General features: G+C 42.9%; 1 protein-coding gene across 5 annotated transcripts in view; it reads left to right on the top strand.

Moving 5' to 3' along the window:
- Positions 1–24255, top strand: part of LOC138983783 (guanine nucleotide exchange factor DBS-like) — a 158056-nt gene that overhangs the window by 73357 nt on the left and 60444 nt on the right. For all 5 annotated transcript variants that reach the window (XR_011461257.1, XR_011461256.1, XM_070357109.1 and 2 more), the window contains exon 9: positions 1392–1514. Coding sequence is in view for 3 of the 5 variants with exons in the window: in XM_070357109.1 (XP_070213210.1) it covers positions 1392–1514 (123 nt within the window). In the remaining 2 variants the exon portion in view is untranslated. The remainder of the gene's footprint in view (positions 1–1391; positions 1515–24255) is intronic.

Below are 24255 nucleotides of genomic sequence, written 5' to 3'. Positions count from 1 at the left end.
AAATCAATGAGAAGGTAATTCAGTGATCCAGTTATTCTATCTATGTCTCTGCAAGAGGTGAATCAGGATTTGTGTGTGTTGTCGTGCGTTTGCTTGCCTGCTTGTTTTACTTATTAGTAGCTTTTAAGAAATGGATACAACAAAAAGTTGCCAGTTTCTACAGGAAGCACAGCCGGTCTGTTGATTTTTGGTATGTGACCTTCGACCACTTCCTCAACCTTTCCCAGCACGTCCAAAACATCCGCACAATTGCGTACAGTAACGTAAGGAAAATCAGTTCTATCCGCCACTATCTTACCCCCCAAGCCGCTCAAACTCTAGCCTGTTCTCTAGTTCTATCCAGAATAGACTATTGCAACAGCCTGTTCTATGGCTGTGATCAAAAACTTGTCGAGTCACTCCAAAAGGTACAAAACTCTGCCGCCAAATTGATATATCGTTCTAAGAAGTTTGATCATGTCACACCACTTCTTCGTTCCCTTCATTGGCTTCCCGTGTCCGCTCGTATCAGATACAAGCTTGCTTGTATCTGTTTCTCTGCCAAATTTGAAGATGGCCCTAAATACCTCAAGGAACTGCTCGTCACATATGACAATCCCTCTGACTACAACCTCCGCTCACGCGCTGACAGTCGCAAACTGGAAACTCTCGAGCGAAGCTTGCCTTCTTTTGGAAATCGCTCGTTTGCTTCTGCGGCTGCCATTGTCTGGAATTCTCTCCCTTCCTCCGTTCGCCATTCTGCTTCTAAGGACTCTTTCCGCAGTTCCCTTAAAACGCACCTTTTTCGCGAATCCTTGTAAATTGTCCTTGCCATCTTTATAGACTGTTAGAGGTGAAGTTAGATTTGTTGTTTGAATGTGTCTTTTTTGTATAGTTGCTTCAGCTTTGATTGAGCTATAGGGTTCTGTATGAAATTTGCATTTAGTCTTTCTTTTTCTTGCTGAGTGTATGTACAGTCCAGAGAGGAGACGGACATGGTGTGAGCTTGTCCAGGGGGGTATATGAACATCTCAGTGGCAGGGGGATGGAAGCACTTGTTAATGAGTGGGAGTGTGTATGCGCGTGGTGTGCACGAGGATGTATGCACGTGAGTGATATTTGTAAATGTGTATTATTATAATATCATCTTTGTATTTATATTATTGAAATTGTTATATCTCGATGTACAGCGCTAAGAGCATAGTTAAATTTGTGAAGCGGCGCTATATAAGCTATCTTTATTATTATTATTATTAAGCGGAGGACTGGCCTTATCCCATGGGCAAGCCTGGCCAGATTTCAGATGGTTAAGTCAAACTGTTTTTACGGGAAGGGTATAGTGCCTTTAAGCTCACTCCTCCTCTAACCTCACCAACCTTATCACTCACTGTGTCTGCATTGTGTCTCTCCAGATCCAGTTCCATATCAACCTGAAGATAGAACAGCTACAGGAAAAGATGGAAGAGTTGGGATCCACGGTGACGCAGGTGGAAGCCATGACCGCTGAGTTTGAGAAAACAGAGGAGGAGGCACAGGTTAGTTTGATTGTTCGTGTGTGTGTGTGTGTGTGTGTGTGTGTGTGTGTGTGTGTGTGTGTGTGTGTGTGTGTGTGTGTGTGTGTGTGTGTGTGTGTGTGCGCGTACGTGCGTGCGTGTGTGTGTGTGTGTGTGTGTGTTCGTGCGCGCGGGTGTGCATACGTGTGTCTGTCTGTCTGTCTGTCTGCACGACTGTCTGTGTCTGTGTAGAGGGATGGGCTAGTGGGCCTTTCTTCCTGTCATGTGACTGTCTCCATGTCTGTTTGTCCGTCTTTCTGTCTGTCTATTTGTCTGTCCGCCTGTCTGTCTGAATGCCTTTCTGTCGGGCTGGCTTGCAATAATTATGTCTGTCTGTCGGCGTCTGTCTCTCTGTCTGTGTGTCGGTCTGTGTTATGCTTGCGATGTTATGTCAGTGTGTTGTGTATCTCAGTTTGTGTCGGTCTTTGTTATGCTTGCGATGTTATGTCAGTGTGTTGTGTATCTCAGTTTGTGCCGGAGAATGATGTAAACAGTCAAAGTTCAGAGAAATAATTCTCAGATGACTAAAAGGCTTCTTTTGTCACTCTTTTACATCTTGCACACTATGTTTACAACTGTGGTGGGATTCTAACACATCGGTACGCAAGCACGCAAGCACGCACGAACGCACTCGCGCACACACTCGCGCACACACACACACACACACACACACACACACTTACACGCACACACACACTTACACGCACCACGCCCCACGCACCCCCCCCCCCTCCCCCCCCCCCCCCCAAAATGATTGTTCTGACAATACGGTCAGACAAAATCGTCAGTTGAAAGAATTCTAGACTTTTCTGTGTCCTCCTGAGATAAAACGTAATTGATTCATTTTATCGCTTCAGAACAAAAAGGGATCAGACAGACTGCTAACATACCAACATCATTACGTCAAGTACTCCTGAATGTTCAGTTTGTCTTACATTTCCATAAACTAAGCTTTTTTGTTTTCTGATTCACTATCTCTGTTTTTTTTATTGTCTTGTGGGTGTGTTTTTTTTAAAATTGTTATGTCTGTATTTACAATGCACAGACGGAGATTGTATACCGTGCGTGTGGCAATAGTTTCTGTTTAGCTCTCCGACCTATATTCCTCGGTGGTACTGGCTACTGTTTACTCTGAACAGACTCAGTTATCTGCATATCCTTGAAAATGTCAATCAATTAATTGTGACACTGTAACTGAGAGATTCAGTGCGCTTATTTCTGTAATTTATAAGTAAAGTCGGATACACGGTTCGAGATGGTTATCTTTGTATGTTTCTTTGCACCAGGTGTAGTGTGACATAACACAAACCCAGTGTTTCCATCGTGCGTGAGGTTCGCAGAAAATCATTGTTTCCATAGGCAAAGTTTTGCTTGGGGTGACGGACAGAAACATCACTTGTTCCAGATAATGATATGGTACTATGAGTGACATCCCCTTTCCCATTTTCTGTCTGTTTATCTGTCTGTCTATCCACCCCTGAGTTTCTCCTCGTTGAGATAATAAAGTGTTCTAGTTCTATGTCTATGTCCGTCTGTCTGTCTTTCCTCAGTAGTAGCTATTGAAATGTCTCTTAAGCCAAGCCTTTTTTCTTTCTTTTTTTAAACGTGGTTGTTAGTTTTCTTTTTTGTTTTAAAAATTGCTTACCCTGGTGCCATCATTTTGTTTCCAGTGTTATAAATATTGCTCTCTCTCTCTCTCTCTCTCTCTCTCTCTCTCTCTCTCTCTCTCTCTCTCTCTCTCTCTCTCTCTCTGTCTCTCTCTCTCTCTCTCTCTGAACCCTCTTACCTCTTTGTTCTTGTTGTTCTCTCTCTCTCTCTCTCTCTCTCTCTCTCTCTCTCTCTCTCTCTCTCTCTCTCTCTCTCTCTCTCTCTCTCTCTTTCTCTCTTGCGCGCGCACATAATTCACCAAACATCGCTTTTAGACTGATTTATATCCCATTATTTTCCGCCCGAAGGAAAGGTTGACTTTCAGTTTTAGATTCGCGTGGCCGCATTTGCCTAATTAGCATATTTTTGCTATTCCGGATATGAACACTAACTGTCCAATATGAACTATTCTGAGTGCGCGCTCCATGTATTTGCATAATTAATAGTCCATATTTAACATCATCACACCAGAACCGGTTTGGCGGATATGGAGGAGTGTATTGTTGTCTCTTTTGCATTGCGATGTTGAGTTCATATTTAGACACACCAACACCGCATGGGCAAGTCCCATTTGGCCTGATTTGCATAAGGACGGTGATGGTTTGGGTTATTGGCATGTTCTTGTCTGTTGATGTCTGAGATGTTGGGTTGTACTGTGTATCTCTTTTGTTGTGGTCCTATTGACGCACCAGGCGGAGGTTATGCGTGTTTGGGTATGGTTCGGCCGTGATGAAGGTGTGTACAGTTTGCTTAGATCGGTATTACAAAACAAAACAAAAATCAAAACAAAAATTAGCCTTGGTGTGGTAACAAATGTAATAAATTAGAGACAGCATAGAGGATGTTGACTTTTTTCTTTATTGTAAAAAGTTGTTTGTGTGTATTAAAGATTACAATTCTTAGAACAGATGATTGTCCATTTCATTTGTTTGTGCACCAGGCAACACTCAATCGTGCAGGCGAGTATATGTGTGTGTTTGTGCTTACACCTGTTAAAGATACATTACCTACCTTATCGTGTAGCCGTAGTTAAAGAGAGACAGACAGACAGACACACAGACAGACAGACAGACAGACAGACAGACAGACAGACAGACAGACAGACAGACAGACAGACAGACGGACACACAGACACACAGACACACAGAGAAACGCACAGAGAGATAAACTCCCAAACAAAACAGCTAAGTTCTTTGTTGGAATTTAAAGAGAGTGAGAGTGGGGAGGGAGAGAGAGAAAAACAGAAAGAGAGAGATGGAAAAAGGAGAGAGGTGCACTCCCAAACAATACAATACAGTTCAGCTCTCTGACGCAGGTGAGAGAGAGATAGAGAGAGAGAGAGGGAGAGAGAGAGAGAGAGAGAGAGAGAGAGAGAGAGAGAGAGAGGGAGAGAGAGAGAGAGAGAGAGGGAGCGAGGCAGGGAGAGAGAGAGAGAGAGAGAGAGAGAGAGAGAGAGAGAGAGAGAGAGAGAAAAAAGCAAGAAAAAAAAGCAAGATAGAGATGCACTCCCAAACAAAACAGCGAAGTTCTCTAATGCAAGTTTCCTCAGTTTCCTAACGAGAGCAAAAGGAGGGGGCAGACAGACGGTGTGAGTGTTGGTATCAGAACAACACCATGACGTTTGTCTGTCCTGATGAACTCCTTGATTAATCCTGGCCGTCTTTACACCTGGGGCGAGTAGCAACCTGCACCGTCCACTTCAGTGCACGCGCTATTTGAACACCCTTGGATGGAAAAGATGGGAGCCACAGTCACTGTCCTTCCGGCTTGGTCGGTTTATAGCACAATCGCAGAAATCAGGGCAAAAAACACTTCCTTCCCTCTTCTCCCCATCCCCTTGTGGCTTTTTAAGATTTCATTAATGAAATATTTTTTTTTAAAGCACTGGCTTTTGATGACCGGCACGGTTGGCCTAGTGGTAAGGCGTCCGCCCCGTGATCGAGAGGTCGTGGGTTCGAACCCCGGCCGGGTCATACCTAAGACTTTAAAATCGGCAATGTAGTGGCTGCTCCGCCTGGCGTCTGGCATTATGGAGAAAGTGCTAGGACTGGTGTCAGAATAATGTGACTGGGTGAGACATGAAGCCTGTGCTGCGACTTCTGTCTTGTGTGTGGCGCACGTTATATGTCAAAGCAGCACCGCCCTGATATGGCCCTTCGTGGTCGGCTGGGCGTTAAGCAAACAAACAAACAAACTGGCTTTTGATTCTTAGTATGTGTCTAAGTAGAGGGATGGCCTTACTCCTGTGTTTACACAAGCCTGGCCAGGTCTGAGATAGTCAACCGTTTACACGAACAAGACTGTGCCATTACAAGTTCATACTTAAATCTTTATCTGGATTTCGATTCTATCAACATGCCGATTTACATCTAGTCTACGTGAGGTCTGGAAATGTAAGATGCGAACAGGGTAGCGAACCTCAAGTTAATATATAGGCATACATAGAATCGGTCTTCATTCCCGTGGTATTGATCGTTTGGTTACGAAACCCTACGATTGTATACACAGATTGAGACACTGCCAACGTATGGAATGCTTCTTTTACATGGGTTTCTATTTTCCATGGATTCAGATTTCAAACGATTAACCGACTTCTGCGCTGACTCGTGCGACTGATCTGAATGCTGGACACTGCGTTCCTAACCGGTCCTGTTTTGATGGGTTTCACATACAGTTACTCCTCATCCCCAAGCCCCAAGCAGGACCGTTATGATGAGTAATAAAACTTGAAACCTTGCTTTAACTCAGTCAGTTTTCTGTCGTTGTTAGAATGACGATCTTTTGGGGGGGACAGCGCGCAAACTGTATCTGTGTTCTCTCTCCGAGTTTGTGTGTATCTGTGAATGAAACATACGAGGGGAGTTAATTCTCCGTTAACTGTAAATCCTTTACTTCCGGTCGTTGTTGTGTCTTTTTGCATCATTTCCTGTTCGTGTTCCCCCAGGTCCCACCTCCCCCCTCCGCCCCCTCTTGTTTTCATCGTCTTCATCTTCACATTTCTAACGTTATTTCTACCTTTGTCTTTCTACGCTTTTTATCTTAATCGCTCACCTCTTAGGTGCATAGCATGGAGTCAGCGACGACGTTCTTTTCAGAACATCCCTAAACCGGCACCCGCACCCCAACCTACCCCTAATTTAAGACTCCCACCTGATTTTCTAATATTTTGGAGGTCTTGAAAAGGGGGTGTCCACTGTACACAAATCGCTCCAGATTGCATGTGGCACCACAGACGCTGGTAAGAGACTAAGGCCAGGATCAAACGAACGCTTTCTTGGCGCGTTTTCACACTACAAGTGTTTGGGCGCAGTAAACGCTCCTGTGCGACTATGTTTGTGCGTTTAATTTGGCTTGTTTTGTTTCCAAGTTACTCTGTGTTTGTATCAACCACACATACACTGGCTGGCCTGAATGAAGAGCCTGTAAATCCCAGTCGATTCTTTCGGATCTCGTTCATGGATAAGAGGAGAACCAATAGTCTCGAATAGAAGGCGGAAATCCTGGGGTTTACAGCCTCAATTCTGTCACTCTCTGTCGGTGTCTGTCTGTCTCTCTCTGTTACTGTCTTCGTCTCTCTGTCTCTGCCTCTCCCTGTCTGTCTCTCTGTCTCTGTCTCTCTTTGTAGCACACACATGCACGCACGCACGCACGCACGCATGCACGCACGCACGCACGCACGCACGCACACACACACACACACACACACACACACAGACACACACACACCAATTTAGCTCCGTTGCCTTGCTTCATTCCTCTCTCGCTCTCTCTCTCTCTCTCTCTCTCTCTCTCTCTCTGTGGGCGACCTCCAGTAATGTCCACTTCCCTGATACTTCTGTAAGGTGTGGTGTTCTCAGGTCCCCCGTCCTTCCGTCAGTGTGTCTAAATAGAAGGAGACAATACTGCTGAATCTAAACAGTGACAACCCTTCCTCATCACGTGACAAACATTTAGACACATCTGGTTGGCCTGCTATTTTTGTCTCTGCATTTGATTGGATCTTCATTACAAGCAGGGCATTGGATTGGTTAGAGTATTTTTTTATCCTCGCTTTCGACGGTGGATATTACAGGAAGTTTTGCAGACCTGTGACATATTTTAGGGAACAAGAATCTAGGGTTAGGACCATACATTCTCGGAGAATAGTTAGAATGAATCTTGGCATTGTTAAGAGAGGACGATGAGAAGAATTTCGACTGTTTCATGAACAATAAAGAACTTCGTGTGTTTTAGTTTTGAGGAAGTATCGTGCGTTTACTACTTCCCTTGGGGAATTCAGAGTCTCAGATAGTATCCTTCGATTTGAAGCAATCGGAAGAAACGTGATTCCAAAGCATTTTTTTGTGTGTGAATTTTGAGTGTCGGCGGCATTAAACTTACAGTAATAAACGTTCTTTCAGAAGTTAAAATTGAGCCGTGAATATTCATTGTGAGATCGAGCAGATGCTGTGGTTCTTGTGTTTTGTGTCAGAAGGTTGATTTTGTTTGTTTGCTGTGCTTTATTGCTGTTTGAACATCTATCAAACGTGATAAATGATTTCCGCTAATACAAATCGAAATCACTTTAAAAGCCACGAACTGTGAGGATCTACAGACAAAGAAAATAACAGAGAACACATTCGGCAAAGTAGAACTTGCAATCAGGGTTTTTCTTTTGTGCACACGTATATATTGGCTTTAAGAAAAGCCACAACGCCTTCCCAAAAATGGTCTTGACAGACCAGAATCGGTATACCAGTTACGGCAGCGCGCCGTTCTACTCGTCCAAAAGACGAAAATCGTCCTCCAACGTGTACGAAGAAATTCGCCAAGGCGAGGACGATTCGGATTCTGAAACGCTCACCCGCAAAGTCAGAACCGCTGTTCAGCCCCACATGTCTGAGGCACCGAATCTGGTATCCATGACAACGGTGGATGCGACGTCATCAGAAAATGCTGCTTGCGACAGCCAACATGGCACAGAAGAGGAAAGGGTTTCACGATGGCACAGTGGATACTCCAGAGCGACTGCTTCTTTCTCGATGAGTGTCAGGCACGATTATCTTGATATGGTGAGTTTAATGTTATGTTATTTCTTTTTCGCATGAATCGATTTGAAAGAACTTTGTGTATCCTGAACGCAATCAGTAAAGGGTATTGTGGAAAGAACAGCTATGGGGGAAAAAAGCGATATGTCTCAGTACACGGTGTATTTTGGTGTGTGATGCATGGTTTTCTGTCCGTTAAAAAATACCGAAGAGCGAGCTTTCATCTTTAAAAACGTTCCGATTCTCGAACAGGAATACGACCAGAATAGATAATACTCAATGCGATTGGAGTATTATGGGTACAACAAATTTGTCTTCATTCGGCTTTTCTTAAAACACAATCTCCACTCTCTCTCTCTCTATCTCCCTCCCTCTCTCTCTCTCTCTCTCTCTCTCTCTCTCTCTCCCTCCCTCTCTCTCTCTCCTCTCTCTCTCTCTCACTCTCTCTCACTCTCTCTCACTCTCTCACTCTCTCTCACTCTTTCTCTCTCTCTCTCTCTCTCTCTCTCTCTCTCTCTCTCTCTCTCTCTCTCTCTCTCTCTCTCTCTCTCTCTCTCTCTCGCAAGACTTTTAAAGACAGATATTTCTCATTCTTTATACATGGCACATTTCGTTTTCACTTAGCCTGAACATGTATAATTATTGTTGATGCCTTATTTGTACCGTTTACACGTTTCAGTAGATATACAAGATATTCTTGTATGTACATATAATATAGATATTCTTGTATGTACCTAATTAATTTCATAACATGACTTATGTAACGATGCCACATGCTATTACTTGCAACGTAGTTACTTCATTGAAGACCTGCCCTTGAAGACCTGTCTGACTCTGATTCTGTTTATTTTTCTGAAGTTCAAAATTTCAGCTCCTGGTGTAAAGATAACTATTTAGCCCTAAATGTAACAAAAACAAAAGAGCTAGTTATTGACTTTCGCAAAAACCCAGCTACAGTTTCAGATTTGTACATAGATGGTGTGAAAGTTGAGCGAGTGACTGAATACAAATATCTCGGAACAGTCATTGACAACAAACTAAATTTCTCCTCAAACACTAAAGCTATCCACAAGAAGTGTCAGTCAAGAATCTACTGCTTACAAAAGCTCAGAAGTCTGAACATCAACAGCCGCATCCTCCAAACATTCTATACTTCATTCATTGAATCCATTCTCACTTTCTCTTTCATCTGCTGGTATGGAGGTCTGTGTGTGAAGAGTAAGAATGTGCTTGGGCGGGTGGTGAACACATGTGGTAAGATTGTGGGGGTGAGACAGGAAGGATTGACTGTGCTGTATGAACGACGTGTGGTGCGAAAGGCCCGTTGCATCATCCAGGATAGTAGTCATGTGCTCGCTCACCACTTTGAGGTCCTGCCCTCAGGACGTCGCCTCCGCACTCCCAGATTCCGCACGCTCAGAACTAAGAACAGTTTTATTCCAAAGTCAATTGGCTTTTTAAATACCTAAGTTAATTAAAACTAGTATGTGTGCCGGTGAACATATGCACTGATTTCTGTGATGAATGAGTGTGATAACCCTCGAATGACTAGTCCTGTGATAAATATTGTTCAATGACATATCTATTCCTGTGATAATGATAGTTTTTAGCGTTAAACTTTTAACCTATTTGGAATCATGTTACTATTCCTGTTAGTGTACATATGCGTGCGCGAGTGTAGTATGCTTCGTATGGTATTTTTATCTGTTGTCTTATTATTTGTTTTGTCTTTTAATGTGCACCACACTGAAATTTCTCTGTATGAGATAATAAAGTATTCGTATTCGTATTCGTATTCGTATTGACTTCTCAGTTTCACGGATTTTTTCTTCCCTCGAAGTTTCACACGTTTTTTGTTGCTTGAAACAGTTTTCATTATACCTTTGACAATAATATGTCATGTTCGTTTGTATATATATTTTTGTTTGTTTAGTCTGTTAATCGTTTGCTTGTTTGTCGCTTACTTTTATTACTTCTTTAATTGATATTCCAACATTTTTAAAACGTATTATCATTAGATTAAACCCATGGGCGAGGGCTGGATGTAAAAAAGCACCTGTTTGTTTATGCCATTACCCTCGTAAATAAAGAATTTGTCATTGTCATTGTCATTGTCTCTCTCTCTCTCTCTCTCCCTCCTCTCTCTCTCTCTCTCACTCTCTCTCTCTCTCTCTCTCTCTCTCTCTCTCTCTCTCTCTCTCTCTCTCTCTCTCTTTCTCACTCACTCACTCACTCACTCACTCTTCCTCCCTCGCTCGCTCCCTCCCTCCCCCTCAAGCCACAAGCACCCAGTAACTACAAACATCAATCATGATCATTATCAAAGTCAGAGAGTGACGCTAGCAACAGCGGGTACCCGACCAACCCACGCCGCCACCCCGATGACAGTACCCGAGGTCAAAAACCACCTCAAGCTTGGGGTCGGGTAGGGCACGGGGGGAGGCTACCCGCTCAGACCGCTACAAAGATGGGGTGTATCGGGTAGCTATTCTTCTTTTTCCCCTTCCCTCCCGATCCCCAATGCCTCCATTGTACCTGTTTCTCACCCGCGGTTTAGGATGGTGGAAAGTGTGGGAATATTCTCGCAAACACAGTTTTTGTGTGTATGCGTTTCTGAAGGAAAGAGGGGGATGGGGGTGCGGATTGGCTGTGTGAGGTCAAGGTAAGGAGGGAGGCCAAGGGCAGGGTGGAGGGTGGGGGAGGGGGAAGCAAAGAGGAGGGTTGTCACAAGCAGGCGACGGGACATCGTTGTGACTTTAGCAGATAAAAGTATAGTGGAACCCCGGGACCCCTTTTAAAGACCTTGCTTTTTCACATTTTCTCTTCATAATCTCTTCAAATTCCTTTCCATTTTAAGACTCCCACCTTTTTAAGACCTGATTTTTTCAGATTAATGGAGGTCTTAAAAAAAGGGGGGGGGGGGGTTCCACTGTAAAACGACATTGTTATCCAACAAAACTGATGTAGCAGTAACCAAAGAGAGTTCCTATCCTCTTTGGTAGTAACATAAAGAGCAGAACTGTATTTTCTGTTTGTCTTTTATAGAGTTAACTAAGTCTGCACATCTATGTTTACCCCCCGCGGGTTAGGGGGAGTCCCATATTGGTTGGGACTAGAAAGAATTTACCCGATGCTACCCAGCATGTCGTAAGAGGCGACTAACGGTTTTGTTTCTTCTCTTCTTTTGTCTTATTTCTGCCTTACCAGTCCTTTCACCTATATTTCCTTCCAAGAAAACTCTCCCTACTATTCCCTGCAGTTTTCCAATTCTTTTCTTGTTGTCTTATTTCTACCTGACTGGATCCATCACCTTTATTTCACTTACCAAAAGTCTTCTTTTCCACATCCTTATTTCTCTGCACCCCGCATGTCGTATGAGGCGACTAACGGATTCTGTTTCTCCTTTAACCCTTGTTAAGTGGTTCTTGTATAGAATATAGTCAATGTTTGTAAAGATTTTAGTCAAGCAGTATGTAAGAAATGTTTAGTCCTTTGTACTGGAAACTTGCATTCTCCCAGTAAGGTCATATATTGTACTACGTTGCAAGCCCCTGGAGCAATTTTTTGATTAGTGCTTTTGTGAACAAGAAACACTTAACAAGTGGCTCTATCCCATCTCCCCCCTTTCCCCTATCCCATATCCCCCTTTCCCTCGTCGTGATATAACCTTCGTGGTTGAAAACGACGTTAAACACCAAATAAAGAAAAGAAAGACATCTAGGTTTTTTTCTGCGTCTCGTTTGATACGGTGATGACACTCACTGTTATTCGCGTTGCTTGGAGACATGTCTTTTTCACTGTATTTAACATTTAATTGGCATCTTTCCATTAATCCAAGCCGAGATGTGCCATGTTTAAACTTGGGCCCGTCTCGTCTTTGTTGGCACAAAGGAATGATGTCATATTATTTCCAACAAGAGTACGATTCTCATTACTATCTTTTACAGACAGGATTTCGGATCCCTCTACTACGTGCTAACTTTCAAGTTTTTTTTATAAACTTTGTTTTACCTTGGTCCTAGAGTATTGTTTCCACAATGTGTCACAACTGAAAAGCAGTTAATTTGTTGTTTCCACAATGTGTCACAAATAGCAGTTACCTTGTTGTTTCCACAATGTCTCACAAATAGCAGTTACCTTGTTGTTTCCACAATGTCTCACAAATAGCAGTTACCTTGTTGTTTCCACAATGTGTCACAAATAGCAGTTACCTTGTTGTTTCCACAATGTGTCACAAATAGCAGTTACCTTGTTGTTTCCACAATGTGTCACAAATAGCAGTTACCTTGTTGTTTCCACAATGTCTCACAAATAGCAGTTACCTTGTTGTTTCCACAATGTCTCACAAATAGCAGTTACCTTGTTGTTTCCACAATGTCTCACAAATAGCAGTTACCTTGTTGTTTCCACAATGTCTCACAAATAGCAGTTACCTTGTTGTTTCCACAATGTCTCACAAATAGCAGTTATCTTGTTGTTTCCACAATGTCTCACAAAAAGCAGTTACCTTGTTGTTTCCACAATGTCTCACAAATAGCAGTTACCTTGTTGTTTCCACAATGTCTCACAAAAAGCAGTTACCTTGTTGTTTCCACAATGTCTCACAAATAGCAGTTACCTTGTTGTTTCCACAATGTCTCACAAATAGCAGTTACCTTGTTGTTTCCACAATGTCTCACAAATAGCAGTTACCTTGTTGTTTCCACAATGTGTCACAAATAGCAGTTACCTTGTTGTTTCCACAATGTCTCACAAATAGCAGTTACCTTGTTGTTTCCACAATGTGTCACAAATAGCAGTTACCTTGTTGTTTCCACAATGTCTCACAAATAGCAGTTAACTTGTTGTTTCCACAATGTCTCACAAAAAGCAGTTACCTTGTTGTTTCCACAATGTCTCACAAATAGCAGTTACCTTGTTGTTTCCACAATGTCTCACAAATAGCAGTTAACTTGTTGTTTCCACAATGTCTCACAAATAGCAGTTACCTTGTTGTATCCACAATGTCTCACAAATAGCAGTTACCTTGTTGTTTCCACAATGTCTCACAAATAGCAGTTACCTTGTTGTTTCCACAATGTGTCACAAATAGCAGTTACCTTGTTGTTTCCACAATGTGTCACAAATAGCAGTTACCTTGTTGTTTCCACAATGTCTCACAAAAAGCAGTTACCTTGTTGTTTCCACAATGTCTCACAAATAGCAGTTACCTTGTTGTTTCCACAATGTGTCACAAATAGCAGTTAACTTGTTGTTTCCACAATGTCTCACAAATAGCAGTTACCTTGTTGTTTCCACAATGTGTCACAAATAGCAGTTACCTTGTTGTTTCCACAATGTGTCACAAATAGCAGTTAACTTGTTGTTTCCACAATGTCTCACAAATAGCAGTTACCTTGTTGTTTCCACAATGTGTCACAAATAGCAGTTACCTTGTTGTTTCCACAATGTGTCACAAATAGCAGTTACCTTGTTGTTTCCACAATGTCTCACAAAAAGCAGTTACCTTGTTGTTTCCACAATGTCTCACAAATAGCAGTTATCTTGTTGTTTCCACAATGTCTCACAAAAAGCAGTTTATTTGAGCATTCCTCTCACGGCCTGGGCGTAATGGTGGCGTATCTCTTACATTCCACTCCTGGCATCATCTTACTTAATTGTAGTGCAACGCTCGCACACAGGTAACGGCTGTTCTCTTAAAGCACGTCTTGCTGCTCGGGATAAGCCACAATTAGCTGCGAGTGGCAACCACCACAATACAGGGGAACCCCCTTTAACCACCTCCACAAATCTGAGATAATCAGGTCTTAAAAAGGAGGGAGTCTTTAAACGGAGGTAGATTTGTTATGAACAAAACATCTGGAAAAAATAAGCTCTTAAAAGGGACGGAGTCTTTAATACATTGAGGGGTCTTAAAAGGGACGGAGTCTTACATTGAGGGGTCTTAAAAGGGAGGGAGTCTGACATTGAGGGGTCTTAAAAGGGAGGGAGTCTGACATTGAGGGGTCTTAAAAGGGACGGAGTCTTACATTGAGGGGTCTTAAAAGGCAGGTTCCACTGGAGAGAAATGGACCAATTCCGGAAAATAACGTGTTGATACACGCCGCTCGCTAGTGATTGGCCAGTAATGCCACGTGGGAAACTTTGCGCCAATGTTTCCAAGGGAAACAACTCTTTTACAACACGTACAAACCCGACAGAGTATATTTAAGAAAATGGTCTATTCTGGCCGAAAACAGGACATTTAGTGTGCCAACATGCCCAGCTGGAAACGTCCGCAAAGTTGACATTTGGCATGTGAACAAAATCAACTTCAACTGTGAACCTGGTTCTGATGCTGATTCTGCCGGTGTGCGATGATTGGAATAAAACTAGTACTTGAAATGGTTGGTGGAAAGAAAGAAAGAAGGAAAGAAAGGTAGAAAGATAACTAAAAGTAAAGAGTAAAATCTGGTGGTTTGATAAGAGGCTTTGCATGCAATTAAGGTCATCACGTTGGGTCTTCGCAACCCCCCCCCCCTCCCCTCCCCCTTTTTTTTCATAACCACTTTATCTAAAGTCGGGGTAACACCCGGGAGCTTGCCGCCCCTAATGGTTTTACCCTGAGGGCGTAAAACAACATTTATTTTCATCTTCGCAATTTCACTGTTCTTTCTTGAAATCAAAGGTCAGTTTTGGGCTATCCCGAGGGGTCAGTGGAATCCTCCATAGACTGGCCTGAGTGTTGTCCTCACTACTTTTCAGTCCAAGTATAATGACAGTCATTTGAGAAGTCTTTTTAGTGTCGTCAGCATGGGGTGAGGTCAGCTTTTATTGTAGCTAGCTGCGGCCGAAGCTTTGTCCAGCAGTAGTTATGGGATTTGGGACGTTAAGAACTGAGGAGATTGAGACCTTGTGAGGAAAGCTTGTAGGGTCAGGATGGTTAAGAGGGAGATACAGATTATGGGAGTTTGGGGAGGGGGGAGAAATAGTGTGATGGAGCGTGAAAAGGTCGTTGGAAGAGAGAACGAGAGAGAAAGAGAGGGGAAGAGACACAGAGAGACAGACAGACAGGCAGCTAGGCAGGCAGGCAGGCAGGCAGGCAGACAGAGAGCGGGGAAGACAGAGACAGACGGAAAGATAGACATACAAAGGTAGGCAGGCAGACAGAGAGCGGGGAAGACAGAGACAGACAGAAAGACAGACATACAAAGGCAGGCAGGCAAGCAGGCAGGCAGGCAGACAGAGAGCGGGGAAGACAGAGACAGACGGAAAGATAGACATACAAAGGTAGGCAGGCAGACAGAAAGACAGACATACAAAGACAGGCAAAAAGAGAGGGAAAGACAGACATACAGACATGCAGAGAAAGAAAGAGCCACCTTTTCCTCCTCAAACAACGACGACAAAACAGGTAGTCACACAACAAGTTAAAAGGTTCCTCAAATGTCTCGCAAGAGGGCAACCACGCAACATTTACACTCCTACGCACTTGCACTAGCCGTCTGCTTGCAAATGCAGCCACAAATGCATGGTGCTCCTTTGTTACTACATTTATCCCCACACATCAAATGGCGATTTGAGACCTCTTTTTCTAATCACCCCGCAAAGAGCAGTTGTCTTTACAAATGTCTGGCTTTTTGTTTTTTATATTTAGTCAAGTTTTGACTAAATATTTTTGTTTTTTGCTTGTCGAATAAAAAAAAACCACAAAAAAACAAGAAAGGTAAGTTTGTGGGACGTTTAATCCTAGACAAAACGAACCACAAGCTACGGTGAGGGTGGGGAGAATGAGCCACGCCTTTCTCTGTTTTTCTGTCTGTCTGTCTGTCTGTCTGTCTGTTTGCCTGTCTGTCTGTCTGTCTGTCTGTCTGTCTGTCTCTCTCTCTCTCTGTCTGTCTCTCTCTCACTCGATCTCTCTCTCTCTCTCTCTCTCTTCACAAGCTCCGGTGCGGGTGGGGAGCATGAACCACGCCTTTTTCTGTCTGTCTGTCTGTCTGTCTGTCTGTCTGTCTGTCTGTCTGTCTCTCTCTCCTCTCTCTCTCTTCACAAGCTCCGGTGCGGGCGGGGAGCATGAACCACGCCTTTTTCTGTCTGTCTGTCTGTCTCTCTCTCTCTCTCTCTCTCTCTCTCTCTCTCTCTCTCTCTCTCTCTCTCTATCTCTCTCTATCTCTCTCTCTCTGACCTGTCCACCGCAAAGCTAATTAGGCAAACATTTTGGGACCGAAAATGTGTCATTAGTTGAATAACAAGGCGTACATTGTTCCGATTCTTTGCGTGTCTTTATCCGGTCAAACTGCTGTAGCCACTATTGTATTGCAGTTAATCCTGCATGTGTGTCCATTGCAATAGCGTGTGTGTGTGTGTGTGTGTGTGTGTGTGTGTGTGTGTGTGTGTGTGTGTGTGTGTGTGTGTGTGCCTCAGTCTCTTGTGTCTGTGTCTGTCTATGTGTCCGTATGTCTCTGTTAGAAGGCTGGGGAGTGGGAGTGTTGGTGTGAATGTCTTTGTCTGTATGCACACATAATATATATGAATTGCTAATAATATACCCGCATAATTAACCAGCCTTGTGATGAGAGGTCTTAAAGTGCTTATCTCTACGGAATAATAACTAGCTCTATTGACAATGCAAAGTACCTCATCTGCATTGTCCTTCTGATACCCCGTACCAATATTCCCCGGCACTCTTGTTAGCTACTCCCAAATAATGAAAATGTTGGGAATTTATGTTTTTACAAAAGTGTTTGTAGAGGACTGGTCAGTGGTGTATATCAAAGAGAGACACAGACAGACATATAGACAGACAGATAGATACAGACAAACGGACACAGACAGACAGACAGACGCAGACAAACAGACACAGACAGACAGACAGACAGATACAGACAGACAGACAGACAGACAGACAGACAGACAGACAGAGGCAGACAAACGGACACAGACAGACAGACAGAGGCAGACAAACAGACAGACAGACAGACAGAGGCAGACAAACAGACACAGACAGACAGACAGATACAGACAGACAGACAGACAAACAGACAGATAGACAAAAATACAGACAGACAGACACAGACAGACAGACACAGACAGACAGACAGACAGACAGACAGATACAGACAGACAGACAGACACAGACAGACAGACAGACAGATACAGACAGACAGACAGACAGACAAACAGACAGATAGACAGAGATAGACACAGACAGAGAGATACAGACAGACAGACAGACAAACATACAGATAGACAGAGATAGACACAGACAGACAGACAAAGACAGACAGACAGACAGATAGACAGACAGACAGACAGACAGATACAGACACAGACAGACACAGACAGACAGACAGACAGACAGACAGACAGACAGACAGACAGACAGACAGACAGATATAGACAGAAATATAGACAGACAGACAGACAGATAGACGGCAGATAGACAGAGAGAGAGTCAGACGCAGAGAGGACGCAGGTGCGTTCACACGGTCCATTCTCCCAAAACATGCAGTGTAGTCTTGCATTACATGAAGGTTATGACTTTTCCCACCGACTACAAACAATAACATTTGATAGTCCTGTATTGCCTGAATCAGGAGAAGGAGGGTAGAGATGTTGCGGGAACTTTGCCTTTTTTTCAAATACATAATTATAACAGTAAAGACATTTAAATGTACACATGACGGTGACAATGATACGAGAAATGAAGCTGCATGGGTTGTCTTGAGTTTGCACTTTTCGGCTTAAAATAAATCGGTCGGATTACAAACAGAAAAAGCGTTTGATTGTACAATTGTTTTTGTTTTTGTTTTTATCTTTTAGTGTCATGGTATCGCATGTCAAGTGTTTTTCTCTCAACTTTTAGAAAAAGATACAGCGGCCGTTAGATTTATGGGGATAAAGGTTTTTAATGTAAGATTGCGCAAATCCCAAAGTACAACCGCTACTAGTTGCAAAAGAAAAACAAGTCGCGTAAGGCGAAAATACAACATTTAGTCAAGCTCAGTCGAACTCACAGAATGAAACTGAACGCAAAGCATTTTTTCCGCAAGACCGTACACTCGTAGCATCGTCTGTCCACCGCTCGTGGCAAAGGCAGTGAAATTAACAATACAGAAAAGCGCGGTAGCGGTTGCGCTGAGGAGGATAACCCGCTTTTCTATATCTCTATTCTTTTTAACTCTCTGAACGTGTTTTTAATCCAAACATATCATATCTATATGTTTTTGGAATCAGGAACGGACAAGGAATAAGATGAAATTGTTTTTAAATCGATTTCGGAAATTTAATTGTAATCATAATTTTTATATTTTTAATTTTCAGAGCTTGTTTTTAATCCGAATATAACATAATTATATGTTTTTGGAATCAGAAAATGATGAAAAATACGATAAACGTAATTTTGGATCGTTTTATAAAAAATAATTTTAATTACAATTTTCAGATTTTTAATGACCAAAGTCATAAATTAATTTTTAAGCCTCCAAGCTGAAATGCAATACCAAAGTCCGGCCTTCGTCGAAGATTGCTTGGTCAAAATGTCAATCCATTTGATTGAAAAAATGAGGGTGTGACAGTGCCGCCTCAACTTTTACAAAATGCTGGATATGACGTCATCAAAGACATTTATCGAAAAAATGAAAAACGTGTCTGGGGATATCATACCCAGGAACTCTCATGTAAAATTTCATAAAGATCGGTCCAGTAGTTTACTCTGAATCGTTCTACACACACACACACACACACACACACACAGAGACACACACACACACACACACACACACACACAGACACACACACACACATACACCATGCACGACCCTCGTCTCGATTCCCCCCTCTATGTTAAAACATTTAGTCAAAAATTGACTAAATGTAAAAAGTAAATCATGTCTTTGAATAATCTCCATTCTATGAGTATGCTTCAACTAAGCACTTAAAGTAACCGAAGCTGATAATTCAACGTACACATTGTCTGTGTTTGTCTACATAAGTACGCCTGAAGGTGCGTACCTTAATTTTGTGGTACATGTAAACGGAGACCTGCGGCGTAAATCTTAGCGCTGAATTTAATGAGGCGAACAATAATTGTGTAAACTATTGTCAGAGTAAGTTGTACGTAGCTTGCGAACTCGTGTAGCCTGGGAAGTGTTTTGAGCAAGGGGATATGTGGTTTGGTACTGAATAAAGTGACGCTCGGTTTAGTCAATTATGCGTACATGGGCGACCGCAAAATATGTTTTTGCACTGAAATCAGCGAACTGCTAGTAAATTATGTGTACGTTGGATAAGTAAACGTAACTGTGTGTGCAGACCCTTTGTCGGACTGAAGTTTATTTCGCTTCGCTTGTCCCGAGAGACTGCATACATATTTTTTTGACAAACTGCGAAAAGAAGATGAGAGTATGAACGGAGGCGTCTTGAGTTGTAGAAAGGTGGGAAGGAAAGGGGATGGGGGGGGGGGTTGATGGGATGGGGGTGATTTAGGCTTTCCCCTCGGGTAGAATAAGTTGTGAGTACTTACGTGTGTGTGTGTGGGGGGGGGGGGGGTTGGGTGGGGGAGGGGGGTTACAGTAAAGGTGGGTTAAGTTTGATAATCTTACTTTTGTGCTGGATCATTAAAAGATGTTACTGTTTCTTACACAGAGAGTTGATATACGCTGAGTTCTTGGTCATTGTGCCGACATAACAGATTAAGTTGTAACAGTTAGTTGCCATGGCTTCAACGTAACAGTCTTACTGTGATTATGAGGAAATAACCTTGGACCAACTGGACGATAATCCCTTCATGAAAATAAGGGCCGCGGATTAAGAAGTGTTCATCCCTGCTTGATTATAAGTAGTCTGTTGTGTATTCTGTTCGTCCACTTTAAGGAACGTTAGATCGAGCTTCCAGGGAACGGATGTTTCCTTTCGTCAATCAAACGGTTCATCAACTTATCATTTGTGGGTTTTTTATTCTGCAATGTTTCATCACTTTCACACGTACCGAAACTGTACGCAGACTTGTACAAAAGTACCCACGGGACTGGGTGGCCGAGTGGTAACGCACTTGCGCTCGGAAGCGAGAGGTTGCGTGTTCAGGCCTGGGTCAGGCCGCAATTTTCTCCCCCCTTTCCTAACCTAGGTGGTGGGTTCAAGTGCTAGTCTTTCGGATGAGACGAAAAACCGAGGTCCCTTCGTGTACACTACATTGGGGTGTGCACGTTAAAGATCCCACGATTGACAAAAGGGTCTTTCCTGGCAAAATTGTATAGGCATAGATAAAAATGTCCATCAAATACCCGTGGGACTTGGAATAAAGTAAAAAAATTCCATCTCACACGGCATTAAGTCTCAGGAAACATGTATACACGCATGCAGGAAAAAAAAAATATGGGTAGCGCCGTATGTATGGCAGCTCGCTTTCCCCGGGGAGAAAGCAGCCCGAATTTCCATGAGGGTAACCTCACTGGACTGTAAATCCAATCCAATCCAATCCAACGAATAAAAGACAAAATTATTGAAGTTTAACTGCTTTCTATACTCTAGAACAAGCCTGGACTTAGACCTGCCTTTTCACACATAACCTTGGGTCACTCCAAACACCATGGCACCAACCTAATCTCCAATGAAGTCAGCCGTGACTTGATTTGTTATCACACCTACCTCAGCACTTTTCATTACCTTGCTGCTGATCACCTTGCTTAGATAGTTCCGTTAAGAGGTCAAGTCATGCGTGTCCACCCATTTCGGCGTGACCGTTGAAGCGTAAAGGGCTGGAAAGGCTCTTTTAGAGTGTTCCGGTTTGTGTTACCTGAAAACCTACTTTACTCACAGCTTACCTCGTGAGCTGGTGTGCAGTCTTTCTACACTCGCTGTATTAGAACGGTCTGTGTGTGTTTTGTGTATGTGTAGATTTTCGTTTGTCGACGATACTGTTTTCAACAGATCATCTTAGGAGCTTTGAACAGTTCACTTTTGGAGCTGTGATCAGTTCATCTTTGGAGTTTTGAAATGTCATATTCGGAGCTCTCCTCGGACGTCGAAAAGTGAAACTCAGTGAGCTTCTGGAATCTTTTTCTGAATCGTGATTCATAACTATGGAATAGATTTAACTTTTGATTGGAAATATGGCTGTGGTTATCACGTTTGAGCTGTGTGTGTTGTGTCTACTAGAGCTACTGATTTGTAAAGGATATTTAAAGTAACAAGTGGGAAAAATACAATTTTGTTTTTTTAGAACGTTCCGGTTGGCCTAGTGGTAAGGCGTCCGCCCCGTGATCGGGAGGTCGTGGGTTCAAACCCCGGCCGGGTCATACCTAGGCAATCTAGTGGCTGCTCCGCCTGGCGTCTGGCATTATGGAGTTAGTGCTAGGACTGGTTGGTCCGGTGTCAGAATAATGTGACTGGGTGAGACATGAAGCCTGTGCTGCGACTTCTGTCTTGTGTGTGGCGCACGTTAAATGTCAAAGCAGCACCGCCCTGATATGGCCCTTCGTGGTCGGCTGGGCGTTAAGCAAACAAACAAACAAAGACCTAAATGTAAATAGTTTCGAACACGGAGACCACCCTGTCAACTGAGAACAGAAACAATATGTAATCGGTGATTCATAACTATGGAATAGATTTAACTTAATCGGTGCCAAATAACCAAACACGTTGTTGAAGGGACATACAAAACAAAACCACAACTGTATACTCTATTCCATGTCGGTGCGTAAGTATATGACTCTGTGGCTGCTATGCGAAATTGAACGACAATCATCTGTTGTTGTCCTACCATACTATGTTCCCTTTATTGCAATGTAGTTCTTGAAATGCAGTGTTCGTGCAATAAGAACAGTTTTATTTCATTCATTGTTTTGGGGAACTCTTCTACTATAAACGCACAGTACTAAACATGCGATCTATTCAGCGGATATTTTATTAAATTTTTTACAACTCCGTGGAGAAACAATTCGTTACACATATTTTTCTGTTAAATCTTGCCTTCAACTTCTTCTTCTTCTTCTTCTGCGTTCGTGGGCTGAAACTCCCACGTACACGTGTTTTTTGCACGAGTGGAATTTTACGTGTATGACCGTTTTTGACCCCGCCATTTAGGCAGCCATACGCCTTTTTCGGAGGAAGCATGCTGGGTATTTTCGTGTTTCTATAACCCACCGAACTCTGACATGGATTACAGGATCTTTTTCGTGCGCACTTGGTCTTGTGCTTGCGTGTACACACGGGGGTGTTCGCGGACACCGAGGAGAGTCTGCACACAAAGTTGACTCTGAGAAATAAATCTCTCGCCGAACGTGGGGACGAACTCACGCTGACAGCGGCCAACTGGATACAAATCCAGCGCGCTACCGACTGAGCTACATCCCCGCCTTGCCTTCAACTAAAAAAAGATTAGTTGCTTTGCGATTGCTGAAATGAAGTTCTGTTTTTTCTCCTCCTTTTTGTCGTCACCGAATTGACAGCGATGAAAGAGCTTTCCGCACCGGGGGAAAGGACAATAGAAATGAAACAGATTGCTTTCTTGCACTAGAGTTGAAGTCCAAAAACCCATTTGTGACCCTCCACCACGAAATGAGTCGCATGTCACCTCGCGCGGTTCTGCGCTGGGCTTCATATAAGTTCGGGGAGTGTCTGGTAACAGTGTGAGGGTCACCTTAGTCACAGGCTTATAACTCAAACAGTTTTCGCTCGTTTTCAAAACGGTTTTCACCACTGGATAGAGCATACAAAATTCGGTAGGAAAATGTAAGAATATGAAAAGCATGCAAAGGTTACATGCGACTCATTCCGTGGTGGAGGGTCACATTTGGTGTACCCCGAATTGATCTACCTGCACTCCGGTCTGCACAAAAGGTTTATGTTTACCCTGAAATGTGCAGGGTGTATTGTGAGTTGATTGGATTCTGCCGCGGTCGGTTCATCCTGAAAAATCAGGACTGTTCAAAAGTTATTTCCTTTTATTCAAGGAGTTTCCCCCTTATAAATCGCACAGACGTTTTCTGTTTGAATTGAAAGTTATTGCGTGTGTTGTTGGCTAGTTGCATTGTCATTTCGTCCAAGTAAACTCGAGACAGGGTCATTTTCTGGAAGTTCTTCGAGCCATTTTTTTTTACATGTTGTTTCAAGTTGACAAAAGGTGTCTGTTTGGATTTAAACTTAATTGTCGGGAATATTGGTAGCTGGTTTTATTGAATCTGTAATTTTAGTAAAAGCAAGACCAGGCCGTCACTCTAACAGTTCTTCAACCCAATATCGCTGTGTGTTCTCGGTTGTTCTATAAAATCAAGATCGGGTGAACATTCTTAAAGTTCTCCCAAATGTTGTTCAATGCGATCGACCAGCTGAAAGTTCTTTGTAGAGAATGACAAGTGTTTTGGTCAGTGTGTTAGAGTAAGAAGGTTACATGCAGGAGGACTCTGAGCGCTTATTCTATCTTCTGCAACAGTGAAGATGCATATTTTTCTTGCCGGAAGACAATAGATATCGTATGTTATAATAGATGGCCCATGACATCATCCAACCACTTCTCTCCCCTTTCTTTCATTCATTTCCGTTCCTAGAGTTCCTTCCCTTTTTTGCGTGTTTCCCCTCCATTTTCTTTCAAACCTTGTTCGTTCCGTGTTGCGTCTGCTTTTTGTTGTCTTTTGTGTTCTTGTTTTTCCTGATGAAGCTTCCATAAGCGAAAATTCGTACCGTCTTGTCTCGTTCTTGTATTGGTGAGTACAGTATTCCTTTGTTTTTTAACTCAATAGATATCGTGTTTTGCGTTGTCTTGGCGACTGTCGAAAAACTGGAAAATAAATCTCAGTGTGGGATCCCAATCAAAACAGCAATGTAGATCGTAAATTTCAGTAAAATATGTGTATCACCAGGAAGCAAAAAACACTATTCCAACAGTGTTACGCTCGAAAGAATTTTATGATCGACGCAGGTGCTTTTCTTTTCCTTTTGTCAAGGTAGATTGATTTTATTGCTTCACTACTCCGGTAACCTCTGAAACAGTCTGTACGCAAGATACACCCACATAAAAAGGGACTAAAAATTGTCTGCTTGTGTGAAGTTGAACGCAAGACACTCTCGCA

This window comes from Littorina saxatilis, linkage group LG13 (assembly GCF_037325665.1).
Source record: "Littorina saxatilis isolate snail1 linkage group LG13, US_GU_Lsax_2.0, whole genome shotgun sequence".
In the NCBI taxonomy this organism is placed as follows: Eukaryota; Metazoa; Mollusca; class Gastropoda; order Littorinimorpha; family Littorinidae; genus Littorina; species Littorina saxatilis.
The sequence above is the reverse complement of the archived record's forward strand: the minus strand, read 5'-3'. Positions and strand labels throughout refer to the sequence as shown.